A 22,352-nucleotide genomic window follows, 5' to 3' on the forward strand; every position below is an offset into this window, starting at 1 on the left:
CATATTTTTAGGGCTAAAAATACATATTAAGAAATTGAATTCAAAAACTAATATATAAAAATACAATTGAATGAATCTTTTTTTAATTTAGAAGCATAGAATTGTTTTAAAAATAATTTGAATAATAAAGTCAGGGTGACGATAACTATACTAGCTAGGTTACTCTTCGTTTTTTAAGGTTGTATTTAGATTAGTGAGGAGATTTGAGAGTTGATTCGGAGTGATTTAAAGAAAAAATGAAATTGTTTGGATTGATGTAGGTTATAGTAGATTGATGTTTATGAGTGATGTATAATTGTGTGAAAATTTGTGAGTGGTTTGATAGATATAATAAATTTAAAGTAATTATAAGTAATTTAATCTAAAAACTTTAAAAATAAAAATTAATAAATGATAATAAAAATACATATTAATAATTAAATTTTAAATTACTTTTTACTTATTATTTTAATTATTCATTTTATTATAATATAAAAATATATATTAAACATTATACTTATATTTATATTAAAATATAATTTTTATATATAATTAATTTTTAAAAATACCTACTTTCTTCACAAATTTCTTCAAATCATCAAAGAAAATTTGAAAGAACAAAAGGCATTGTTTTTTTTTTTTTTTTTTTTTTTCTTGTTTTTCCAACTTTCCTTTAATTAGCGTATTTCTTTTCTTTTCTCCTGTATACAAACGGCCCCTAAATATAAAGATAGATTTGTAACATAAAAATTAAAAACTAATTAAAAGCAGAAAATGAGATAATAAAAATTTCACGTCCTTTCTTTACAATTATGCAAAAATTTAAAGTTACTATTAAAAACATATATATAATAAAATAAATAATAATAAAGTATGTACAATCGATTATTATTACCTATTTTATTATATATATATATATGTGTTTATAATTATTATATTTTTATATTATTAATTCATTAATATTTTATATTATAATAATATAAATATAATTAATTATACAATATAATATACTAAAAATAATTATTATTATTAAAAATATTAATAAAAAAATATGTATTAATAATAAATATATAAAATAATAATAAATTAAAAAATATAAAAAAATACAATTTCAACAATTAATTCACTTTTTATCTTCTCTGTCATTATTAATTAATCAATAGGCAGACGACATCTTGTTTTTGTAAAGCCTCAACTCAAAGTGTTTTGACCTTGAAAACAATTCTAAAGTGCTTTGAACTTGCCTCTGATCTTAAGGTTAATTATTTCAATAGCAAGTTTGGTGGAGTAGGTGTGAATGTCAATCAGACGATGGTTTATGCCTATATTATTAACTATGATATTATGAAGGCACCTTTTAGTTATTTTGGGTGATGGTAGGAAGAAATCATAAGATGTATGTTTTTTGGGAAGGAGTGTTCAATAAGTTACGAAGTAGGTTGAGCTCTTGGAAAGGGAAATTCCTCTTTATGGTTGGCAGAATATGTCTTATCAAATTTGTGTTTACATTCTTACTATTATTCTACGTCTCCTTCTTTTGTATACGGGTTAGTGTGGTGAAGAAAGTGAAAAGGATACAAAAGAGTTTTTTTGTGGGAATGAGGCTCAGAGAACAGAAAAAGTGTCTGAGTGGCGTGTGACAAGGTTTGTGAGTCGAAAGATAAAGGTGGCTTAAGGGTTATTGATATAAGAAAATTTAACTTGGCTCTTCTGGAAAAATGAATTTGGAGACTTAAGTCTGAAAAGAGAAGTTTGTGGAAGGATATTCTAGATTATAAATATGGTGGGTGGAGGGGCTGAAGGTCCCAAGCTCAAAATTGTAAGGAATTATTATGGTGGAAGGACATTAAGAAAGTTTGGAATTTAGAGGAGTGCGGTAATGACTTTGATGACAGAGGTTGGTGGGAACTAGGGGATGGAAAATAAATTAGGTTATGAGAGGATAAGTGGGTGAACAATATTCCTTTAATGCAAAAACTTCCCTAGTTTATTCTCGATCTCCTTAGATATTGATCGTACTCTGTCACAAGTTGGGGTTTGGAGAAATAATAGATGGTCGTGGAATTTGAGTTGGAGAAGGGATCTCTTTGTGTGAGAATTTAGACTGACTGAACTTTTATTGTTGGTGTTGGATAACAAGAGGGTATCAAGAGAGTGTGAAGGTATGACCGATAAATGGCTTTGGAGGGATGTAGAATCTACGGACTTCTCTGTGAAAGCAACCTATGATATTCTTTGGGGGAGGAGTCTGTAGTGTATGAGGACTTATTCGCGGAGTTCTAGACATTAAATACCTTACTCTCAACGCAATTTACGACTTTGAAGGTGTTATCTAATGTGATTGTCACTAAGGACAATCTCTTGAGACATGATATTTCTATAGTGTGTGATCGGTGTCCCCTATGTGGTGTGGAAGAAGAGACGATAAGGCATCTCTTTTTTTAGTGTAGGGTCTCTTGGAGAATTTGGGGACTGCGTCTCGAGTGGTTGGAGATTTCTTTGGTTTTACATTGTCATGCACAAATGCATTTTAAGATGTTTAAACCTATAGGTTTTAAACATGCTATTGTTAAGTGTTGGAGGGATTTGGGTAGGTATTATAGGTGAAATTTGGAATCATATGAATATGGTTGTTTTTAAGAATGGACGAGTAGATCTAGTTAAGGTTTTTACTGTAGTATAAAGGAAGACTTGGTCTTGGGTTACGGTAAACGAAAGATTGATCGATTTCTCTTACTCATATTGGTTTTTGGAACCTCTATGTTGTATGACTTATTTGAGATATTGATGCTTGGTGATTCATGTTTAACATTTTGTCCAGCTTTGGAAGTTGTGGTGTGTTTTGTGCATGTTTTCTTTTCTTGGCTTCTGTTTCTTCCTGATAGGGTCAAATTGGTGTTAAAATCTTTATGTTGTATGAGTTTGAAGAGATTGATGTTTGGTGATTCATGTTAAACGATTTGTCTAGATTTGGAAGTTGTGGTGTGCTTTGTGTAGATTTTTTTTGTTTCTCTATCCTCCTCGTAGGGTCGGTTTGTTGGTTTTGGCACTTGAATGTTTGGCGTACTTCTGTTTGCGGGCAAAGATATTGTTTAGTTGTTGGACTCTTGTGCCCTGTTTTGAGAATGTGATTCATTTGGAGGATTGATATAATTGTATTTGTTGGGCTCTTGTATCTTGATCTGGTATGTTATTTTGTCTAATGTGTTGTAATGTCGGTTGGATCCCTAACTAGTTGGGTATAAGAAGCTTGATTTGAATTTTTTTAATAAAGATTGAGATACTGATAATAAAAAAACAAACAATATAATAAATTCAATAAACTTGACTAAGATAGAGTTTAATATCATAAAAAAATAAATTTAAGTTTAATTTAATTTTATAAAATGAGTAATTTAAGAAATAAATTTAAATTTAATTTAACTTTAGAAAATGAATGAGGATAAAGGATTGTAACTCTATTTTATATCATTTTAACTTCCTCTAACCTTCAAAACAGTAATCAATATACATAGATTAAATAATTAGATAAACTAATAACAAATCCAAAAACTTGAATAAAAAAGTGGAGGAGTGTTAGCTATCAATCATTGTGCTATGGAACAGTACTGAAACTCTTTGACAGAAAAGAACATGAAGATTTTAGGAGTGATGATGTGAGCCTTTTAGGAAAAGATTGCAATCAAAAAAGAGAAAAATATTTATCTTTAGTCATCACCCAATAATTGTTGAAAGTGAGAGTGGGATTATACTGAATGTTGGGATGCTCTGTTATTTCTGTCCCCAACCACACAAATGGGCGGAAAACCAAATTTTGAATTACAACATTCTTTCTTTATAAAATGGGAGAATATAAAAGGTATAAAATATTATTTATCGAACAGTAAATTATTTCATTACAAATTCACTATTTTATTCCAATAAATTTAATTTAAAATTGAAATTACAAATTTAATTTTTGTTATGTAATCGAAAGCTGGAATGAGTGATGGGCGAAGGCTAAGGAAAAGAACAGAAGAGTTAAGGTAGACATATGGAGTAATGGAAGGTGGGCCATTGAGCTTAGCACAATAATGGAGCAACCTAGCAAGTAAGATACATTGTAAGGTTTTTATACTTTGAATTCAGATGCAGTACAGTGAACATGTGTTCATGATTCATTCTTAAAAAAATATTTTTATGAAATCAAGAAGAAGAATTATTGGAATAAATTCACATAAAAACACACCCCTTATGTTTTCACAAACAATAATGTTCATATATTTATACAATACTTTCTTGTTGGTAATTTGGTCTAATATTCTCATGTTTCCGAACTCTTATTTCTGACTAATTTCCACCACAATATAAGAGAGGTACTAGAAGCAACAAAATGAGTTGATGAAATGTTCATAAATAAATAAATACTATAAATACTTGAATGGGGCAGGGATAATACTGGGAACACATAATAACCATCACAACTGAATCAATAAATTTGGTCTCGAAATAATTAGGAACCTTCCAATATTTTTCTTGGTGATTGCTATTTACACAAGTTGGAATAAATTCTTTACTGAAAGAGGAAAGAAAAAGAACATAGATATCCTTGTGTATTCTGATATTGTAGGTAAGACATTTAAAGATGTTCAATCAAGGGCCAACACTCATAACGTGTGGTCAATACTGGATTTATGGATGAGAAGACCGTTAATTCCATGAAAGTGCAGTTTGTTGGAAATTTTATTCTTAGGTGTGATTGTGATTGTGTTAGACCAGCAGTTATGTAACTGTGTAAACAGCATTCTGGTTTTACATGGATATATTTATATATCCTTTGTCTTTTTCTAGAATACACAGTTTTTAAATTCATAAATAATACTTCCTCTGTTTTCTGTAATGGCTATGTGTACATCATAATATGGAATCAAGAGAAAAAACCCTTTTTGCTGTGAGAAATTAAAATAATTTCACGTGTTATGTTTGCATGGGCTCTATGCATTAAAAAAACTCTCATCATGATTTTAATAAGTACATTGAAAAAATTGGATTAAGTGTATGATAGTCTATTTGGAGAATTGAGGTTTTGGCCAATGAAAAAGTTTCTCAAAATCAAGTAAAATAAGAACTATGAGATACATTAAGAAGTGACCAAGTTATCGATCCTATTATCACACATTTAGTCACAATAGAAACAATAGTCTAAATAAAACCTTGGTTGCACAACTTCAAAAAATAACTAAATATTTCTTGTATAGTATGTCATTTTTGTATTTTTTTATATTTAGAAAAAAAAAAGGCTAAGTGAGTTACCCACCAACCTTACTTTTCTAGTTTTGAAGAGTTGTTAAGATGCTTATGGACGTTAAAATAGTATCGGTAGATTTGAATTAATCAAGTTTTCCATAATTCTAAAAAGCTACACAAACTTACTTAAATGATGTCCGTTTACATGTTCGTGAAAGGAATTTCCAACCCTAAGAATAATATAACACTATTAGAATATGTCATAAATAATACACATAACAAGTAATGTTCGAACTAATTACGTCTCCTATATTCTGAAAACAAAAAAAACCAGTAAGGTACTTAAATGACAAACTTTTGCTATAATCCATTTTAGGCAACTTCTTCATGGACCTCTACAAATTTCTTTCTGCACCCCATCATTTTCAGAGAAATCTGTTTTGTTCCCTTCGAAAAATGACTTTCGGATTGTTCTTTCCTAAATATTTCCAGAAGATTTTTTCAGAACATGTTTTATAAATTTCGGATTTATCAATCTGGAAATAAATAAAAATGTGTTTCAGAATGATTTTTTGTCTTCTGGTTCTATTCCAGAAATACCCTTTGCTTATGGAACCACTATTCCAAAAATACCTAAAAGAGTAAAGGGTAATTTCGGTATTTTGGAAGAATGTATGGGTGCAGGAGGAAGAAAAATGTAAACGTGCAGGAAGAAATTGCCTCCATTTTATTTTAGTTTTGACACATCCTTCACATGCTCATACAAAAAAATAATTATGGACCCAAAGATGGTATAGATGGACTTAGACTAATTTTCCCTGCACCAGATCAATTGTGATATGCACCCATCATTTTTTTTTTAAATCCCAAATTGTCCTTGTCTCCTTTTCTGGATTTTAACATCCAGAATGAGAAAAAAAAGCCTCTAGATCTTAGCATCCTGAAGGCATTTCTATGTGTCCAAAGCAGATGATCATATCCAAAAGATACATCTCAATTCCAAAACTGTCTTATCTGTATTGTTGACATGGATATTCAAAAGATTAAGAGTAAAATAAATATTTTTTGTACAGGTGTTGGGTGGGGGTGGAGATCACAATTGATCTGGTGCAGGGAGAATAATAGACTTGTTGACATAAATAGTACATATAAAAAGTAAGATTTTAACTAATCAAGTCTCCCATAATTCTGAAAAAGGCCCAATAAATTACTCAAGTGACCAACTTTTCCTACAAACCTTATTAGTTTTTTGACTTATTGTTTACAATTTTCATGCTCAAGCAATCCCTCACTTCATTCAAGAGCCCAATCTTTGATAGTCCAACAAATTTATATACCATTTTCAGTTTTTGATACCACTTTCAATTCTTTAGAGACACGTGAAATTATCATAAACTAATTAAGGAAACTACAAAGAGTGCCCATTTCACTTGTTTGTGCAACAATATGTTAAAAAAAAATCTTGATGTTCACAAGATAATTTGAATCCAAAAGGAAGACTTGCATGCGGCAAAATCCAATCTCAGATGTGACCTATAATCTCATCGTATGGAAAAAGGTATGGCTTGGCTAGTTCTCTCCGTAAAAATATTATTTTTGTCATACAAAATACTTACGCAAAACCTATAAAAACCATACTTTTATGACAAAATCTTTTTTAGCTATTTTCCAATATCATCTGTCATTGTTCTTTTTAAATGATACTGTTATGATATCATTCAACTTAGTCTTACGGATTTTTTTTGTACGCAATACATATTTTTAATTTTAGACTATTTACTAAATTTATCATACTAAAATTCACATTTTACAACACATAATTTTTACTTAAACAAACAATTTAAAAAATTATAACTATCATCTTAAATTAAATTTTGATAAATAAATACTTAAAATTAACATTTTTATTAAATATTCTTTAATTTAATGCTTAGATTCAACTTTTCTACTTTGATGACAATCATTTAAATTTTAATAATAAATACATAACTGTTCAAAAATTAAAAATATAACAATTATCTAAAATTAATTTTAAATATACATACACTTTTGTTTTATTCATGTTTATAAATATCACAGTAAAAGGTCTTGTATTCTTCTATCAACTAATCCTTTCTAAAAAAACTTAAGAAAATTACTATTTTAATTTTCAAATTAAAATTCATTTCAGTTAATTAAGTTGGTTTTTACTATCCCAAAAAACAAAAACAATAAACGGATAAAAACAGACCAGAATTCAGTTCGAACAGAATTCCGAACTTTGGGATCCTTGGAGACCAAATTCTAACCTTAAAAAAATAAAGTATGCTATACGGTTAATATTTGGAAGATTCGTTAGCTTCCTAGTTTATCCGGATGTATCAAGCTACTTATAAGCTCTATCCTCGTTTCTTTATTGGAACTCCTCCTAGTGATTCCTAGTTTATCCGAATGTATCAAGCTACTTAGTAGATATATCCTCGTTTCTTTATTGAAACTCCTCCTAGTGAAAGGATCTTGCATCGAATAATGCTTACTACATTGTCACTTGTGTTAATTCATCACAAGTCTCTCTTTGTGCATTTCAAATGTCTCCAAGGCGACAATGCAGGTGAAACACAGATAGATGTAAATATTCGAGAGTCACCAAAAGCCTAAAAGTTTGTGACAAAAGGTTTCACGAGGGAGTCATAGTAGATTATAAAGATGAAGGACTTGTAGAGAGTAGATCTCCTTTGAAATATAGAATTTTGTTTTAGTAATAGTAGTGAAGGTAAAAAACACAGAAACTAGCAAACAAATACCAATCACTCCTTCCTATATAGAGAAGGAAAGAACAGAATTTGTTTTACTGATGACAGCACAAAAACTATTACTATCATCAAACACTTGCTGTATCATTATGCGCAGCAGTGTACTTAAAATCTCGCAATCTTTGATCGTATAATTCTAATAAAAGTAAATGAAGATAAAATATATCAAATTCAGGATAAAATTAAACAACATTATCAATATAGAGCCCAAATATTTCAACCACACAGTTCATTGGCTTGAATACTACTTTAAGAAATAAAATGACAAAACTACGCAACTCTAAGTCGATGATATGATCCAAACACAGGTTGAGAAGCCTACCGATTAGTCAAAGAGACTGAAGCCCATATCCTGCATCGCAAGAAAAAAAAAATAATAAAAACAGTCAAATATATCTCAAACTAACAAAATTTAATTAAAAATTACAAAAGTGGCATTTGCATATTTGTTCTCAATTTAAACCTAACAAACTACAAATGTTACACTAGGTTAAAAAAAAGCAGAAGAAAGAAAATCTTACGTCATCTGATTCCTCCTTCTCTTCCACCTTTTCCTCCTTCTTCGATTCGGCAGCTGCCGGAGCAGACGCTCCACCTCCGGGAGCGGCGCTCACGGAAACGGCGGCTCCACCGCCGGAAGGCACTGAGGCCAACTTTTCCCTACCGGCGGCGATAAGCTCGGTAATGTCTTTGCCCTTGACTTCGGACAAAAAGTTACTGATATTGTCGTCATTCGCGTCTGCTCCAACTGACAATTCAACGAAAAATCAAATCGAATGAAATTTTAAAATATATCACTTAAAATAAATCTGAAGAAAATAATAAGGAAAAAAGGGTGTACCAGATCCAAGGATGAGCCTCAAGTCATCGGCGGAAGGGGCAGCGTTGCCTCCCAAGACGGCGAGCAAATAGGCGGCGATGACCTTCATTTTGCGCCGGAATGCGGGTACAGAGCAGCAGAATGCGCGATTTGGTGTGAAGATGGAAGAAGGGTTAAGAATTAGATAATTACATAAATAGGGTTTAGGGTTCGCATATGATGGGCCCCGTATTGGAATAGATCCAACAAATGTTATTTGAGTCTTTTTCAATAAACGAAATTGGCTATTACTTTCTGCACCTGACCAAATTTGAACCTGCATCGATTTTTATATAAAATGACAAATTTACCCTTAAACAAATTGCCAACTAAATTTTGCTATAAGGTCACATTAAGTTTAGTCCAAATCACGGGAGGAGTCGTTGGATATACTCATCTGACCTACACTCAAAACAAATATTATTTACACAGATATTTAACAATATATCTGTTTCCTAAATGTTATTTTATACTTTTTTTTTTCTTCTTAAAAGTAACTTTCAAAATGTTGATTTCTTCTGATACCTTTGGATAGCAGTTTTCTAAATGTTCGAATTTTGTAACACTTTCATTGAAAGTTTTTTCTGGAAAATATATATTTTGGAAAAAAAATGTGAAAGCAGAATATTCTATAACAAATCATTAAAATTCTAATATCACTCCATCTACTGTGATTAAAAAATTGGGAAGATTGAACCACAGCAATTAAAAAAGTTAAAGATAACACGAAAATTAAAACTAATAATGCTTTTTTAAAATATCATATTTTTCTATCAAGGTATTAAAAAAGTTAAACAATTAAAATAAAGATAAATAATAAAAAATTATAGTATTTAAGTACTAAGTAGTTAATTAAAATAAAAACATCTTTTTGTGATCTTATTGCATAATAACAATACTATAGCTTAGAAACTCAAAATCATATGATTGGAATGTTTTTAATATTGACATCTAATGCATGATGGGAGTTCCTTTTTTCTAGTTGAAAGATTGTTTTTTTCAAATTGTTATTTTTTTTTTCTCACACAGTATGACAAAATGTCTTTCTCATTTTTTCTTTTTATATATTATAAGATAAAAAAAAATATCTTATTATGTAAATATTTTAAACAGAAATATCATAATATTAATTTTATAAAGCTTATATCATTTTTTTTATAATTTTAATAAAAATTAATTATAAATAATTTTTTCATAATTTTAAATACTAATTTATATGGTAATGTATACTATAATTTTGTATTTAATATATGATCTTATATGTATTTATATTTATAATTAATGTAACATACATTTAAATTGTATAACTATTATAATATTGAAACAAACTAATAATATTAAGTATTTTAAAATATTAGTTATAATTTTAAAATATCATATAAATTTTTATAATATAAAAATATTTATATAAAAAAAATATTATTATTTTTAAATTATGTTTCTTTGTATTTGATAAAAAAACAAATTAAAAGTTAATTTTAGAAAACTATATATAATTTTATACCAAAATTGTCATTTAGCATAAGATGTAGTATATTCTTATTATTGTATGTACTAAATTTGAGATAAAATTATAAATAGTATTATATTCTTATTCCATTATATTATATCACAATATTAAATAAAAATAAAATTGAATAATTTAGTTAATTAATAGAAATAATAATTTGTATTTAATATATCCACATATGTTAAGATTATATTACAGAGATATGTTAACTAAAAACATATTTAAAAACTACTGGAAAAAACATGAAAGAGAATCATACTATAAGATCTTTAAACTAATTTTATTTTCTTAAGAAAAATAATTAAAAATAATTAATTGAAGTTGTTGTAAAATTGTCTTTTATTGTTTAAAATTAAAGTATTGACTTTGATATTCATACATATTTTGAACAAACTTGATTTCATTTATTTTAAATGTTTAACTAAACTTTTCGGTAAAAGTATTTATTTAATAATTTTTTTAAAGAAAATATACTGAACACACAATTCGATTATTAAAGAATCTTATGAAATATGAATAAAAAGATTTAAAAATTTAAAAAGAATAAAATCATTCCTCATCTAAGATAGCTTTATCGTTTGACACATAAAGTGAACACGTGTAGAAAAAAACCTTTAACATAAAACAACTCATAAATTCTTTCACAGACGACGTCAAAATGCACCGCATAAGATGAGTTATTTCTTACTACGTGCTGTCACCTATTAAAGGATTTCATCGATATGCTCAAATGTAATGAAGCACATTATTGCCACATTATCAAATTCATATCTGAAATTCTGCATGGCAATGCTATTGGCTTGGAATCATGTACTGATTTTAAATGCATTTCTATAATTATTTAAAAGACAACAAATTCTAAGATTATTTTTTAATTATTAATTTATCACCCATATTTTAACATCATTCTTCAGTTCTTTGTTTAGAAGCAATTTATATTAATCTTGTTCTTATTTTGTAACTTCTGATTCATTTTGATATTTATATATTTTATTCAAATTTAAACACACAAGAGAAAAAAAAACAATTTATAACAAATATTGACATATATTTAAAAAGAGAAATGTAGGATAATTAGGAGAAATTTGAAAATTAATGATATATAGGTTCACAAAATGGTGCAGAGAAGAGGCAAATTGTGCAAATTACGTTACATATATAGAAAATTAAAAATCATTTTATAACACATTATTTTGTTTATTATGAGTTGTTTTGACCTTTGATTAGAGGCTGAAATGCGTTTAATTAATTAATTAAAATATAAAGATGATGAGATGGGAGTACTTTGCAATGCGGCAAATCGCCTACGTGGTAAAATGAGGGATACGTGGCGACACAACATACATCGCTGCTTATTATCACAGATGTTCATTTGTGAACTGGCATGACACGTGGCACCCATCTACTATATGTCTCGTTCTTCTCCTAACCAGTGAGTGATGTGATACCCTCTCTCCCCCTGTTCGGTTCCCACTCTCCACCGTTACATATTACATTACAAGACACTTACCCTTATACTAATATTCTCTCTCGTTCTCTTTCTGCCTGCTGCAACAGGCGTGAACATCGCCGCTATGGATGCGGAATCGGAGAAGCGCGCCTCCGCTGCTGTTTCTCGCTCCTCTCTTTATGAACACATGGATCGGCTTGTTGGCACGGAGGAGATGGAAGCGGCAGAGACTCTCGCGCAGTTGGCAATGCGTGACTCTCACTACACGGACAAATGGTGCACCAAACCAAGTGCCATTCCAGAACTTCATCTCTCACCCACTCTTTCCTCTTCCTCTGATCTCTCTCTTCATCTCTCACCGACGACTCTTCACTCTGATCCCTCTATTGACGCCGTGGTTCGTTTTCTTTAAATGTTTTTTTTTTAAATTAATCACACGATTTGAGTCCAGCCAATTTCAACTTCACTGTCACAAATAGTATTAGTATTTGACACTAATACTATTGAATTATTCTATATTTTTATGCGCGACCACACACAGGAGTCTACAGTTAGGTGGCGTTATCGGATTTATATATTTATTTTACATAGGTCGCGGAGTATGCGTTTGGGATTACTATTTTTAACTATCTAATTAATGTATATATAGGGGAATCGAATTGTATAAGAATTGTTTTCGATAAGTTTTCGGCATTTGAGCATTTGAAAGAACAGTATGAACCAATGTTTTTTTATTTAAGACTCGTCCAAGGTCTGGGATGGTTTTTGTATTTTGAGAGAAAGAAAGTCCCACATTGTTATCAAAGGCACTACAAGCAATTTTTTTATTAAGAAATAAAATATTTATTACATGGATATGTCTACTCTCTCTCAAGGAAAGTAAGGGATCTAATAAGATGACAATGGTTATTATAAAAAAAAAATTAATATTGTGAGCAATGCATGACAAATGTGTTGGAATATCTTCTATTGATTTTCTTATCCTGTATAACAATTTGTAATCAGGTGATATCCAGATTACCTGATCATCGAGACTTCATCCATGTCTCTAAGTATATTTTTTTCACTTTCTCTTGGTTTCCTCACTTTGCATGTTACTGATTAACATCTACATCCCTGTTTTCTCGGCATGAAAGAATTTAAACCTATTCAGTTTTATTTTTAAGTTAGATAAGTCAATTAATTAAAGATCACAGGCAATAATTAAGAGACTATCACCAAGTTGAACACTTTATGCAGGCATTTAGAAATGGTTTAATTTATGGCAGGACCAAGCTATTGCAGGTGAGCAGCTAGATGAAAAAGTACCCACTTCTGCCTCTGTAGAAGCAGAGAGGACTGAGCAGGATAAATGCTCGGAGCACATGGAGGTGGAGCAGGATGCCAATTTATTGCATAACTCAAGTAATCTGGAGGTGGAGCAGGATGCCAATTTATTCCATATCTCAAGTAATATTTTAGGTCGATTCAACAAGCCAAGGAGAATTTTAACTGAGGTATGAGAGTGAATTTGTACCGCAATTTCTGGATATAATAGATCCTTGTAATTTACTAGGCTTTCTGTCCAGGAAGAAAAAGAAGCAAGGAGGATACGCAGGGTATTGGCCAATAGAGAGTCAGCTAGGCAAACAATTCGACGTAGGCAGGTATATATACATAGACAAGTTCAAAATCTAAATCACCCAACACATACTCAATGAAGCAATGCAAAAATGAATCTACTTAGTGAGCTTTGGGAACAATTGTCCCTACCAACTTTTAAATTTTCTTAATATAGTATACAGTGTAATTATAATTATTCTTCATAAATTGAAATACAATATAAAAAATCAATCATATTATTATGATTATTGCTCCAGCAGATTTGTGTAAATAAGTATTACTATGACAACATGAAATTTTCTGATATGTAACTACATGATGCAAGTTTTGTTCCAGAAACTAATATGGTTAAGCATTGTTTTTTTTTTCTTTCATAGTGCATGAGAACTATAACAAGCCCTGTTCTGGTTGTATTAAAAATTATGGGTGAGAAAAGTTAGTTTTAAATAACTTTGCTCCTCTCTAGCCTTCCAAAATACAGAAGTAGACTAGTAATCGATAGTGTGCTATTTAGGAAAAGTGGATTAAGCATGTTTTTTTGTGCATGATAACATTAATATGTCATATTTTGATTGTGTTAAGAGTTAAACAGCTAGATCCAAAGTTTAGTTTTAAATGTCTTCATGCCTTCTCCTATTGTCCAAAATAGAAAAGTTGACAAGTAGTGATAACAACCATAGTTTGATGATGGAGACTATAGTTTGAGGGTGGAGAGGGGAGTGACTCTAGACAACTGTAGTCACTTTGAGATTGAATGGTTTTTGATAGCAGTCACAGTTGCTTTTCATGTGTTATGTGTTATTATGTGTTATAGTGACACTGTCATGATATATACTTCAAAAATTTTGTTTGTATTATAACATTTAAAATAATGTGTCTCTTTTTTTTGTCTGCTAGACCATCCTCAAAGCTAGTTGTAATTGATGACTCCCCTTGCTATAGATAGTATGCTACTCTAAATTTTTTTTTATCAAAGTAACTACATATTATGTCAAGAAGATATCAAATCTATCTTTTCTATTAACGAGATCTTTGCAGTATATTATTCTTTATAACATCACATTAACCATATTAACTGTTACTTCAATCCAGTATTGTTTGTGAATATGAAAATTTAAATAAATATGATTTTTAAAATGAACTATTATAAAAGAAAAGCTCTGATTCTTTTTGAGTTGTGTATTTATTTCTGGTTGATTGATTTGTCATTGAAATATTTAGAAGTTTCTTCTTTTTATGTATGTGTATATAAAAATGTTTCAGGCTCTGTGTGAGGAGTTAACAAATAAAGCTGCCACTTTGGTGGTGGAGAATGAAAGTCTAAAGAAGGTATGGTACTATCCCTTATTTTATATCTTTTTGTTGAGGCACTTTTAGTGTCTTCCCTTTCTCTTTCCCCTTCTTCTATATTTTGTTGTACTTATTTATATGAAGCATCTATTGAAGATATTTTATCCTAATTTATTTACCCTATTTGATGTTTTATCTGAAAATTTATATTTCTTCCTCATTTTCTGACATTTCTGACAAAAGGAGAAAGATTTGGCTTTGAAAGAGTATCAGTCTTTGGAGATTACAAATAAGTACTTAAAAGCACAAGTAAGATGTTTTGATGTGGTAGAAATCTTTAAGCTTAGTATAACTTGTTTTCCTAGGAAGTATATTAATCCATGAAATCAATGTCATCTTCCTTTTGCAGATAGCCAAGTCAATAAACACTGAAGTGGAGAAAACTCCTGTTGAGCCTGAGTCATCTGTGGCTGAGGTAACACCTTCGTCTGGTAATAGTCCATGGTTCCTTTATAACCATTTTCCAGTTCAACATGTATTTTGGCCTTCGCCCCTTCAGCCTACTTATCCAGTTCATCTACCAAATACATCATTTAATTCCGTCATCATTCCATCTATTGCTAATGTTCCATGTTCTTCCGAGTCTGAATCATATCACAAGCAAAATAGCCTTATCAATGATAAACAAACACCAAATCCATTTTACATGTTTCCATGTCCTTGGATATTCCCTTGTCCACAGTTTGCAAATGGACAATCATCACCTTCCTGTAGCCTGAAAGACAAACAAAATAATCTTTCTCTAGGAAAACCTTGTAGTTCTAGTTCATCTTTGAATACACTGGCAAATGTGGATTATCAAGCCTGGACAGAGGCCAGACTCATTAATAACCCTTCAAGATTTTCTTTGGATGGAGGTGAGAAGATAACAGGATGTCACATTATAGAAAATTATCATGGACCCGCACTTGGTTGTAATGGTCATGCTTCTGCTTTCGAACAAGAAAACGAACGTCAATTACATTCTGCTCCAAACAATAAAGCATCAGTTAATATTGCAGCATCTTCACTTGAACAGAAACAAGAACAGTTCATTTGTCAGGGGAAAAGTCTAGCAGATGCAGTTGCTGCGGCAGAAGCAAGAAAGAGGAGAAAGGAATTAACCAAGCAGAAAAGCATCCATAACCGCCACCCCCGAATGCAGTGTTGACTTTGGAATGTCTAAGGTTCAAAGGGAGCAAGTTCCTCCACACAGGTCAACTATATCTATTAAGGACCTTGGGAGGAAAAGAACTGAATAACAAATCATGTAAAGGGCTGTCTTTGTTAGGTTTAAATTTTTTTCAAAAATATTGCTTGTTTATTTTTAATTTACTTATTAGGAGTTTTCCCTCCACTGAGGAGAAAAAGAGACAGAGGCAAGTTGGTTTCTTAAGTGGAAACTGACCAAATTTTTCATTGGTAGTTATACCTGAATCTTGTACTTTCAATTTATGACTTTAAACATCAGAGATCAGAAATTTGTTACCGCTTTAAAGGACAGAACAGAGAAATTTAGGATTTGTACTTCTATAATCCTTATTTAAGATCTGAGATCATCTTTCAGCTGAAGTAGAGACATTTAATTATGCCGTGCACACACTGGCCTTCATTCCTTGTGTGTGCAACAACTAATTTCGGAGCGGGGATATCTGCATACTGTTTATTATTAGGTTCAAAATTTGGCTGGTGGGTGAAGGACATGAATGCAATAGCTTCTATATTTTTGCACATTGTGGCCAGAACAGAACTTCTGACAGTCTCTCGTACACACATACAAGATATGTATATGTTTTTTTGTTTTTTTAGTCAGTACACAGTTGTATAATAGCTATTTGTTTAGGTAAATAGTCGTGCTAACACCCTTTATAAAAAGAAAAAGTCATATCATGGTATCACTCATTACATCATGAAAACACCTTAGATTTCAAAGCATATCAAAAGTTTGAACACAGTGCTTTTTCTATCTATGTGAACTAGGTTGACTTTCCGTTGTGTATGGATTTCAACTTCATATACATAAGTCCACTTTCAACTCAATTTAGCATTTTCATTTATATTTGTATATTGGAACTTGCAATTTGTTATCCTATGTCATTCTAATGAATTTTCAAATCTATCTTTAATCTTTTATTGATTTTCTCAAATGATCATCATTGTTTTAGTGATCTAATTTTAAAACAATTCTACAACCGTCATCTCCTGCTGTCAATGATAAGTGGCGGCATTGGTTAGGTGTAGTGGTTGTTCGTGACACCTTCATATTTGGATATGCCTATAAACTTCAGAACTATGCTGATTTTGATGCAGCCGTTAATTTTAAGGGTGATTTTCTTTCACAAGATTTTGTGGCATAACCTTTCCTTAAATGGGTACTCCTTTCTCCTCAATATATAAAATATTTTATATTTTATAATTCATATCTTATATTTTACTTTTCATATTTTAAAATGGGTGCTCCCTTTTCCCCATATGCTCAAACTCGGAAGATAGACATTTGGTGATAGAGTTGAGACAATGTTTAATCCTACTACTTTATGATGGAGGGAGTATGAGTTATTAAGAGAAGAAAAGGTGGGAGATTATAAGATGCAGGTGATAATAAAATGGCCACTCGTGCAGTCAAATTCCTTTTCATTCAGCTAAAACAAATAAGGGAAAAAAAGAGAAGTCCTCAACTATCTTTTTTGGTTGTTAAATAAATTTCTGATTTTTTTTCCAAAAAACTCTAGTACCCAATTTTCTAGATTATGCAATTGTCCACTACGGTCCAATACATTCAATACACTGGCATTGGTTTATAGACAAGTATCGGACTTCTGACAGTGTGTTTAGAGTCGTCCCATTCAAGTGATGCAAATTTTACAAATGCCTCATCCAATATTGGAGGCCCCTTCAGAACAACCTTAAATGACCGTTTTTGGTGCAATTGGCTAAAATGCAATGTATCTGGGATGACCTTCACTGAAAGACCTTCAGGGACTGTAACTTTAGCCTTGTAAGTTGAACTTCCAAATCCTACATTAGTCACAGTCCGATAGAAAACTGCAGAAATTCTATCAGTGGCACTGATGAGTTGGATATGCATGCTGGGGTAGTTGATTCCGTCCGTTCCTGGCTCAGTCTTAATGGTTGTGCAGTTGAAATTTTTTACGCCAATTAGTATACCAATGTTGGTGTTGTTGAATCCTTCCTTACAAAGGAAGGAGATATAGGAGTCCACTCCAATGTCGTAGATCAGACCAGGATGTACTGCTTTTACCGGATCAATCTGTCCTGACCCAGATCCCAGTAGGGTGAAGTTATCACTGATTTTAATGGGAGTGGCTAAATAGTAAAGACAAAGATGTTAGATTTGAAGTTGAAAATTTTCTTGTCAACTAACAATTTTAGCACATTCAATATTCTAATTTTCTCACCAGTGGTCATGAGAGCAGACTTAATTGCAGCAGGACTCCAGTCAGGGTGGAAGGATTTGACATAGGCAGCTGCTGCAGTGACATGTGGACATGACATAGATGTTCCTGATAATATATTAAAAACAACATGACGATTGTCTTCACGGTACCCTGTGAATGATGCCAGATTGGAATAAGCAGCCAGTATGTCCACTCCCGGAGCAGCCAAGTCAGGCTTCACATACAACAAATAGAAATTTAGAAGCAAAGCCAAATGGAACAAAAGGGAGAGACAGAGAGAGAGATCACCTTGAGAATATTTGGGGTGACCGTTTGAGGACCTCTTGATGAAAAAGAAACAAGAAATGGAGCAGGGACGTCTTTAGTTGTTGTCTTGTAAATAACGGCTTTAGCATTCCTAAATCCCAATGCAATCAAGATGTTTCTTTAGGTTATTTCACTTTAAAGGGTTATGTCATTACCCATTTGAGTAGCATGGTGAAAGAAAAAAACGTACTTTGTGGAATTGATGTAGATTTCAATGGTTTCGTCCACACTACTGGCTTCAACAAACGTAGCTGGAATAACCGTGGAGAAGGAGGCGTCTATATCCTCTTCAAGAACTACGATAGTTCCTGCTCCCCCTAGATCTTTGATGGTTAAGTCCTGTGTTCCCGTTCCCCCAACGCAGTACACTATCCTGCCCTTCACCTTGTCCTTGCTTAGAGTCCCATAATCACAACCCCTAAACCATAATTATAATAACTGGCATTAGTATCCTCAAACCGATCATAATCTTTTAAATGAACAAAGTTTTGCAAGCAAATCAGGATCAAGTATGAAGAAGAATACCGAGGACTGCCATAGCCATCTCCAGAAAGGTTAGCAGCAAGGAGTCCACTAGTCAATGGATACATCTTTTTCTTGGGCGAAAAGATATTAATAGACATTCCCTACCATATACCAATCAAATATAAGCCATCTACATTCAAGAACTTTATACTGTCAACTATTTTATACTAGATATCAAGAATATTAGCACGAAAGGTAAGAGAGTTAAGCAGAAAAATTTCAGCTTTATGATAAACAGATTTGAAAGAAGTTAAACCACTTCCAATGTCAGTAAATATACCCGCTACGTTGTTGTCATTAAATCATGTTAATTTGTTATCAGACAATGTTGAATTATGGTTACATTGTTAGAAGTGGTATATATCAAGTTTCAACCACAAGCACGTGAATTGAAATATACTTACTGTGGCGTTCTTTCCATCACCGAAAGCAGCAACTGTAATGAACTGTCTATCAGTGGTGGAAGCAGCTACCGTCAAAATCCAGGGCGCGACATTCTCAACGGACAAGGGGCGAGGGCCGCCGTTGCCAGCGGAGCAAGAAGTGAGAATCCCTCTAGTCATGGCGTGGAATGCTCCGATGGCAATTGGGTCGGTGAGGAAGTCCTGTGCGGGCCCTCCGATGGAAACGGAAAGGAAGTTGACGCCGTCTGCGATGGCCTGGTCGAAGCCCGCGAGCATGTCCATGTCGCTGCAGCCGGAAGTCCAGCACACCTTGTACACAGCCAAGCGGGCAGATGGAACGCCACCCCTCGCCGTGCCTTTGCCAACGCCGTACAGACTAGCGCCTTCCACCACTACGCCCGCCGCGGTCGACGACGTGTGAGTGCCGTGACCCGCGTCGTCCGCCGGACTCATGCTGTCGTAGGTTGAATTGCTGTCTTCCAGATTGAAGTAGTTGGCTCCGATCACCTTGCTGCCATTCATTCATTCCACACCAAATCTAATCAACCTTGCATGAACATGTATATGGATTTTGCGACAAGTTACTTAAATTGTTTATCATTTTGTTAAAGTATTGTCAAAGTTGTTATTTTTGTTAATATTTTTTTCCCTTATTGTTATACTCTTGCTTGATAACTAAAATAGTTTTAATGGGAGGGGTTGGTTAATTATATAGTGGTGACTAATTTATAAGCGACAAATATTTAGATTTGTTAGAAAATATGATGTTAGATTAATATAATGTTGTGTTTTTGTTGATTGGAGAAATGCAAGTGATGCATAGAACAGTACTTGTTACAGCCAGTGAAGTTTGCTCCCGTTACACATTTGCCTTTCCATCTACGAGGAGGAGGTCCATAACCCGTATCGTTGAAACTGGGGCAATCAACCCAAATACCTGTTTCAATACAAGACAAATTTATTATCTGTTTTCACTGTTGCTATCACGCAAATGTTTGGTTCATACCTGTATCCAACACGCCCACAATAATATGACTTTCTATCATGGAATTTCTCTTCACTTTTAGTGGCATTCCTAGAAAATCCCACGACCTTGTCGTGTGTAGTTGGCGAACTCTATTTGGAAACACAGAAACCACACCGTCCTCCTCTGCACAAAATCAAACACCACTGCATACATAATTCTTAAAGAACATTTGTGTTTTGATTTAATGCATCACTTCGATATACCAACCTTTGAGTCTCTCTGCTTCATCTGGCAGAAGTCGTGCAACAAATCCGTTGAAGCTCTTTCCATAACTATGTATTTTGGACTGTCTGGCTAACTGCTTGCTGAAGGAAAACAAATAAAAAGAGCCATTCATCATTAAAAAAAAGTGCAATCAAATGCATTCGTATTTGATAACAGAGATCCTTACTTTCCAATCGCAGTCTCTAGCAAGTTGTGGTGGTGACTTTCCACTGCATAGGTTGTACCCGCTTGTAGTTCTCCCATGTATACAATGTATGGCTGTTTTGTTTTTTATTTTCCCACAAAAATCATGCAATTGAGAAATAGTTCCAATAAGTTGGGTAAGTGACACTAATCAATTGGGCATACCTTTCTTTCATGTTGATCTGATGCTTGAACGGCCAAATGACAGAAAAGGAGTAATAGTAGTAGTTGTGACAGTAGCAAATTTTGTAACATCTTTATTGCATTATTCATTTTCTAACACACTCTTATGTGCAAAAGAAAAAGGTATATTGATTGTGTGATGAAGAAAGGAAGTAGTTTATAAACTGATAATTTGTTATTGCGTGTGTTAGTGTAAGGGTGTTGATTATGCAGGAATGCGAGAAAAATGTTATAAGTGCAGAAGTGCAGCGAAAGAGAGTGAAAGAATCAGTATTTGGTGGCTTGGTTTTTGGATCTTAGTCAAGGAACGACCATTATTACCAAAATGCTCCCACGAATCAATGTATTCAACCGTAGCAGTTTATTACAAATGTAAGATTCTTCAGCCCAACACTCCTTTGGATAAAGACTAAATCAAAGCCCAAAACTTATTTCCCAATTCTTCTACCAGTTATTAAATCATTTTTCCTAGGTTCAACAAACACAAAATAGGCAAAACCTCTTATAAACTACTTTGTTTTTGTTTTTGTTTTTTAATTCGTCCTACTGATATATTAAATTGAAGCATAACAACAAACTATTATACCTATGAAGTTTTTGCTCCTAATTTTTTTCCAAACATTATTTTAATATAAAATATTATTCTATTTTAAGTCTTTTAACGTTAATTTTTAATACAAGTTTATCAATGAATTTATAATTTGATTAAATTAATTTTTTAAATTTTTAAATTTTCATTTTTAATTTCAAAATCTCAAACTGATTTTACTTTATTTTTCCTATTTTAAAGAATTATAAAAAAGCTGAAAAATGAAATTATTGCATTCTTTTTTAATTTCACATTTAACTAATTTCTATATAAATTGAAAAAAATGAAACTTTAATTTCCTGAAACAAACTATTCACTGATCCTATAAACTTAGATAGGATATATTTATAGAGACAAAACACAATTATTTCCTTTCTTGAAAGTATGTTGGAAGATGATTATTTTAATAGGGTTCAACTGATAACAGTAAATGTTGTTGTAGGAAATTCATTTCTCAAATAATGTTTAAGGAATACCGTCTAATGCTCCAACAATCATTTAATAATTTGAAAAAAAATGTCGGAAAACCCCCCTTTTTTGAGACTTTAATTGTTCAAACATTTAATACCATTTTATGTCATTCAAATATAAGTCTTATACCTACAAATATTGAAAATAATATACATATATATACTAATTTTAAATTAAATAAAATACTATTTATATAAATTATTGAATTGTCCAGGTAACAATAATGGACAAAATATCAAGAGTCTGAAAGGTCGTAAAAAATCTATTTGATCG

At 31.8% G+C, this 22,352-nt stretch overlaps 3 protein-coding genes across 3 annotated transcripts; 1 reads left to right on the forward strand and 2 right to left on the reverse strand.

The window, feature by feature from the left end:
• Positions 1–8,131: 8,131 nt before the first annotated feature.
• On the reverse strand, positions 8,132–9,049 carry LOC137814552 (large ribosomal subunit protein P2y-like). Its single transcript, XM_068617357.1, has 3 exons — positions 8,839–9,049; positions 8,519–8,745; positions 8,132–8,349 (listed from the first exon to the last, which is right to left on the reverse strand). Exons 1-3 carry the CDS (start codon positions 8,924–8,926, stop codon positions 8,323–8,325), a joined length of 342 nt encoding a protein of 113 aa, XP_068473458.1. The 5' UTR covers positions 8,927–9,049; the 3' UTR covers positions 8,132–8,322.
• A 2,751-nt stretch (positions 9,050–11,800) lies between these two features.
• LOC137814553 (uncharacterized) lies at positions 11,801–16,317 on the forward strand. The gene is made up of 6 exons (XM_068617358.1): positions 11,801–12,213; positions 13,085–13,312; positions 13,385–13,462; positions 14,682–14,747; positions 14,952–15,017; positions 15,118–16,317. Exons 1-6 carry the CDS (start codon positions 11,941–11,943, stop codon positions 15,916–15,918), a joined length of 1,512 nt encoding a protein of 503 aa, XP_068473459.1. The 5' UTR covers positions 11,801–11,940; the 3' UTR covers positions 15,919–16,317.
• Positions 16,318–17,374: 1,057 nt separating this feature from the next.
• LOC137814554 (subtilisin-like protease SBT4.15) lies at positions 17,375–21,382 on the reverse strand. Its single transcript, XM_068617359.1, has 11 exons — positions 21,002–21,382; positions 20,820–20,911; positions 20,636–20,733; positions 20,408–20,551; positions 20,233–20,338; positions 19,402–19,912; positions 18,998–19,098; positions 18,663–18,890; positions 18,455–18,563; positions 18,167–18,380; positions 17,375–18,074 (listed from the first exon to the last, which is right to left on the reverse strand). Exons 1-11 carry the CDS (start codon positions 21,107–21,109, stop codon positions 17,527–17,529), a joined length of 2,259 nt encoding a protein of 752 aa, XP_068473460.1. The 5' UTR covers positions 21,110–21,382; the 3' UTR covers positions 17,375–17,526.
• Between the last annotated feature and the right edge of the window lie 970 nt (positions 21,383–22,352).

This window comes from Phaseolus vulgaris, chromosome 1 (genome assembly GCF_000499845.2).
Source record: "Phaseolus vulgaris cultivar G19833 chromosome 1, P. vulgaris v2.0, whole genome shotgun sequence".
In the NCBI taxonomy this organism is placed as follows: Eukaryota; Viridiplantae; Streptophyta; class Magnoliopsida; order Fabales; family Fabaceae; genus Phaseolus; species Phaseolus vulgaris.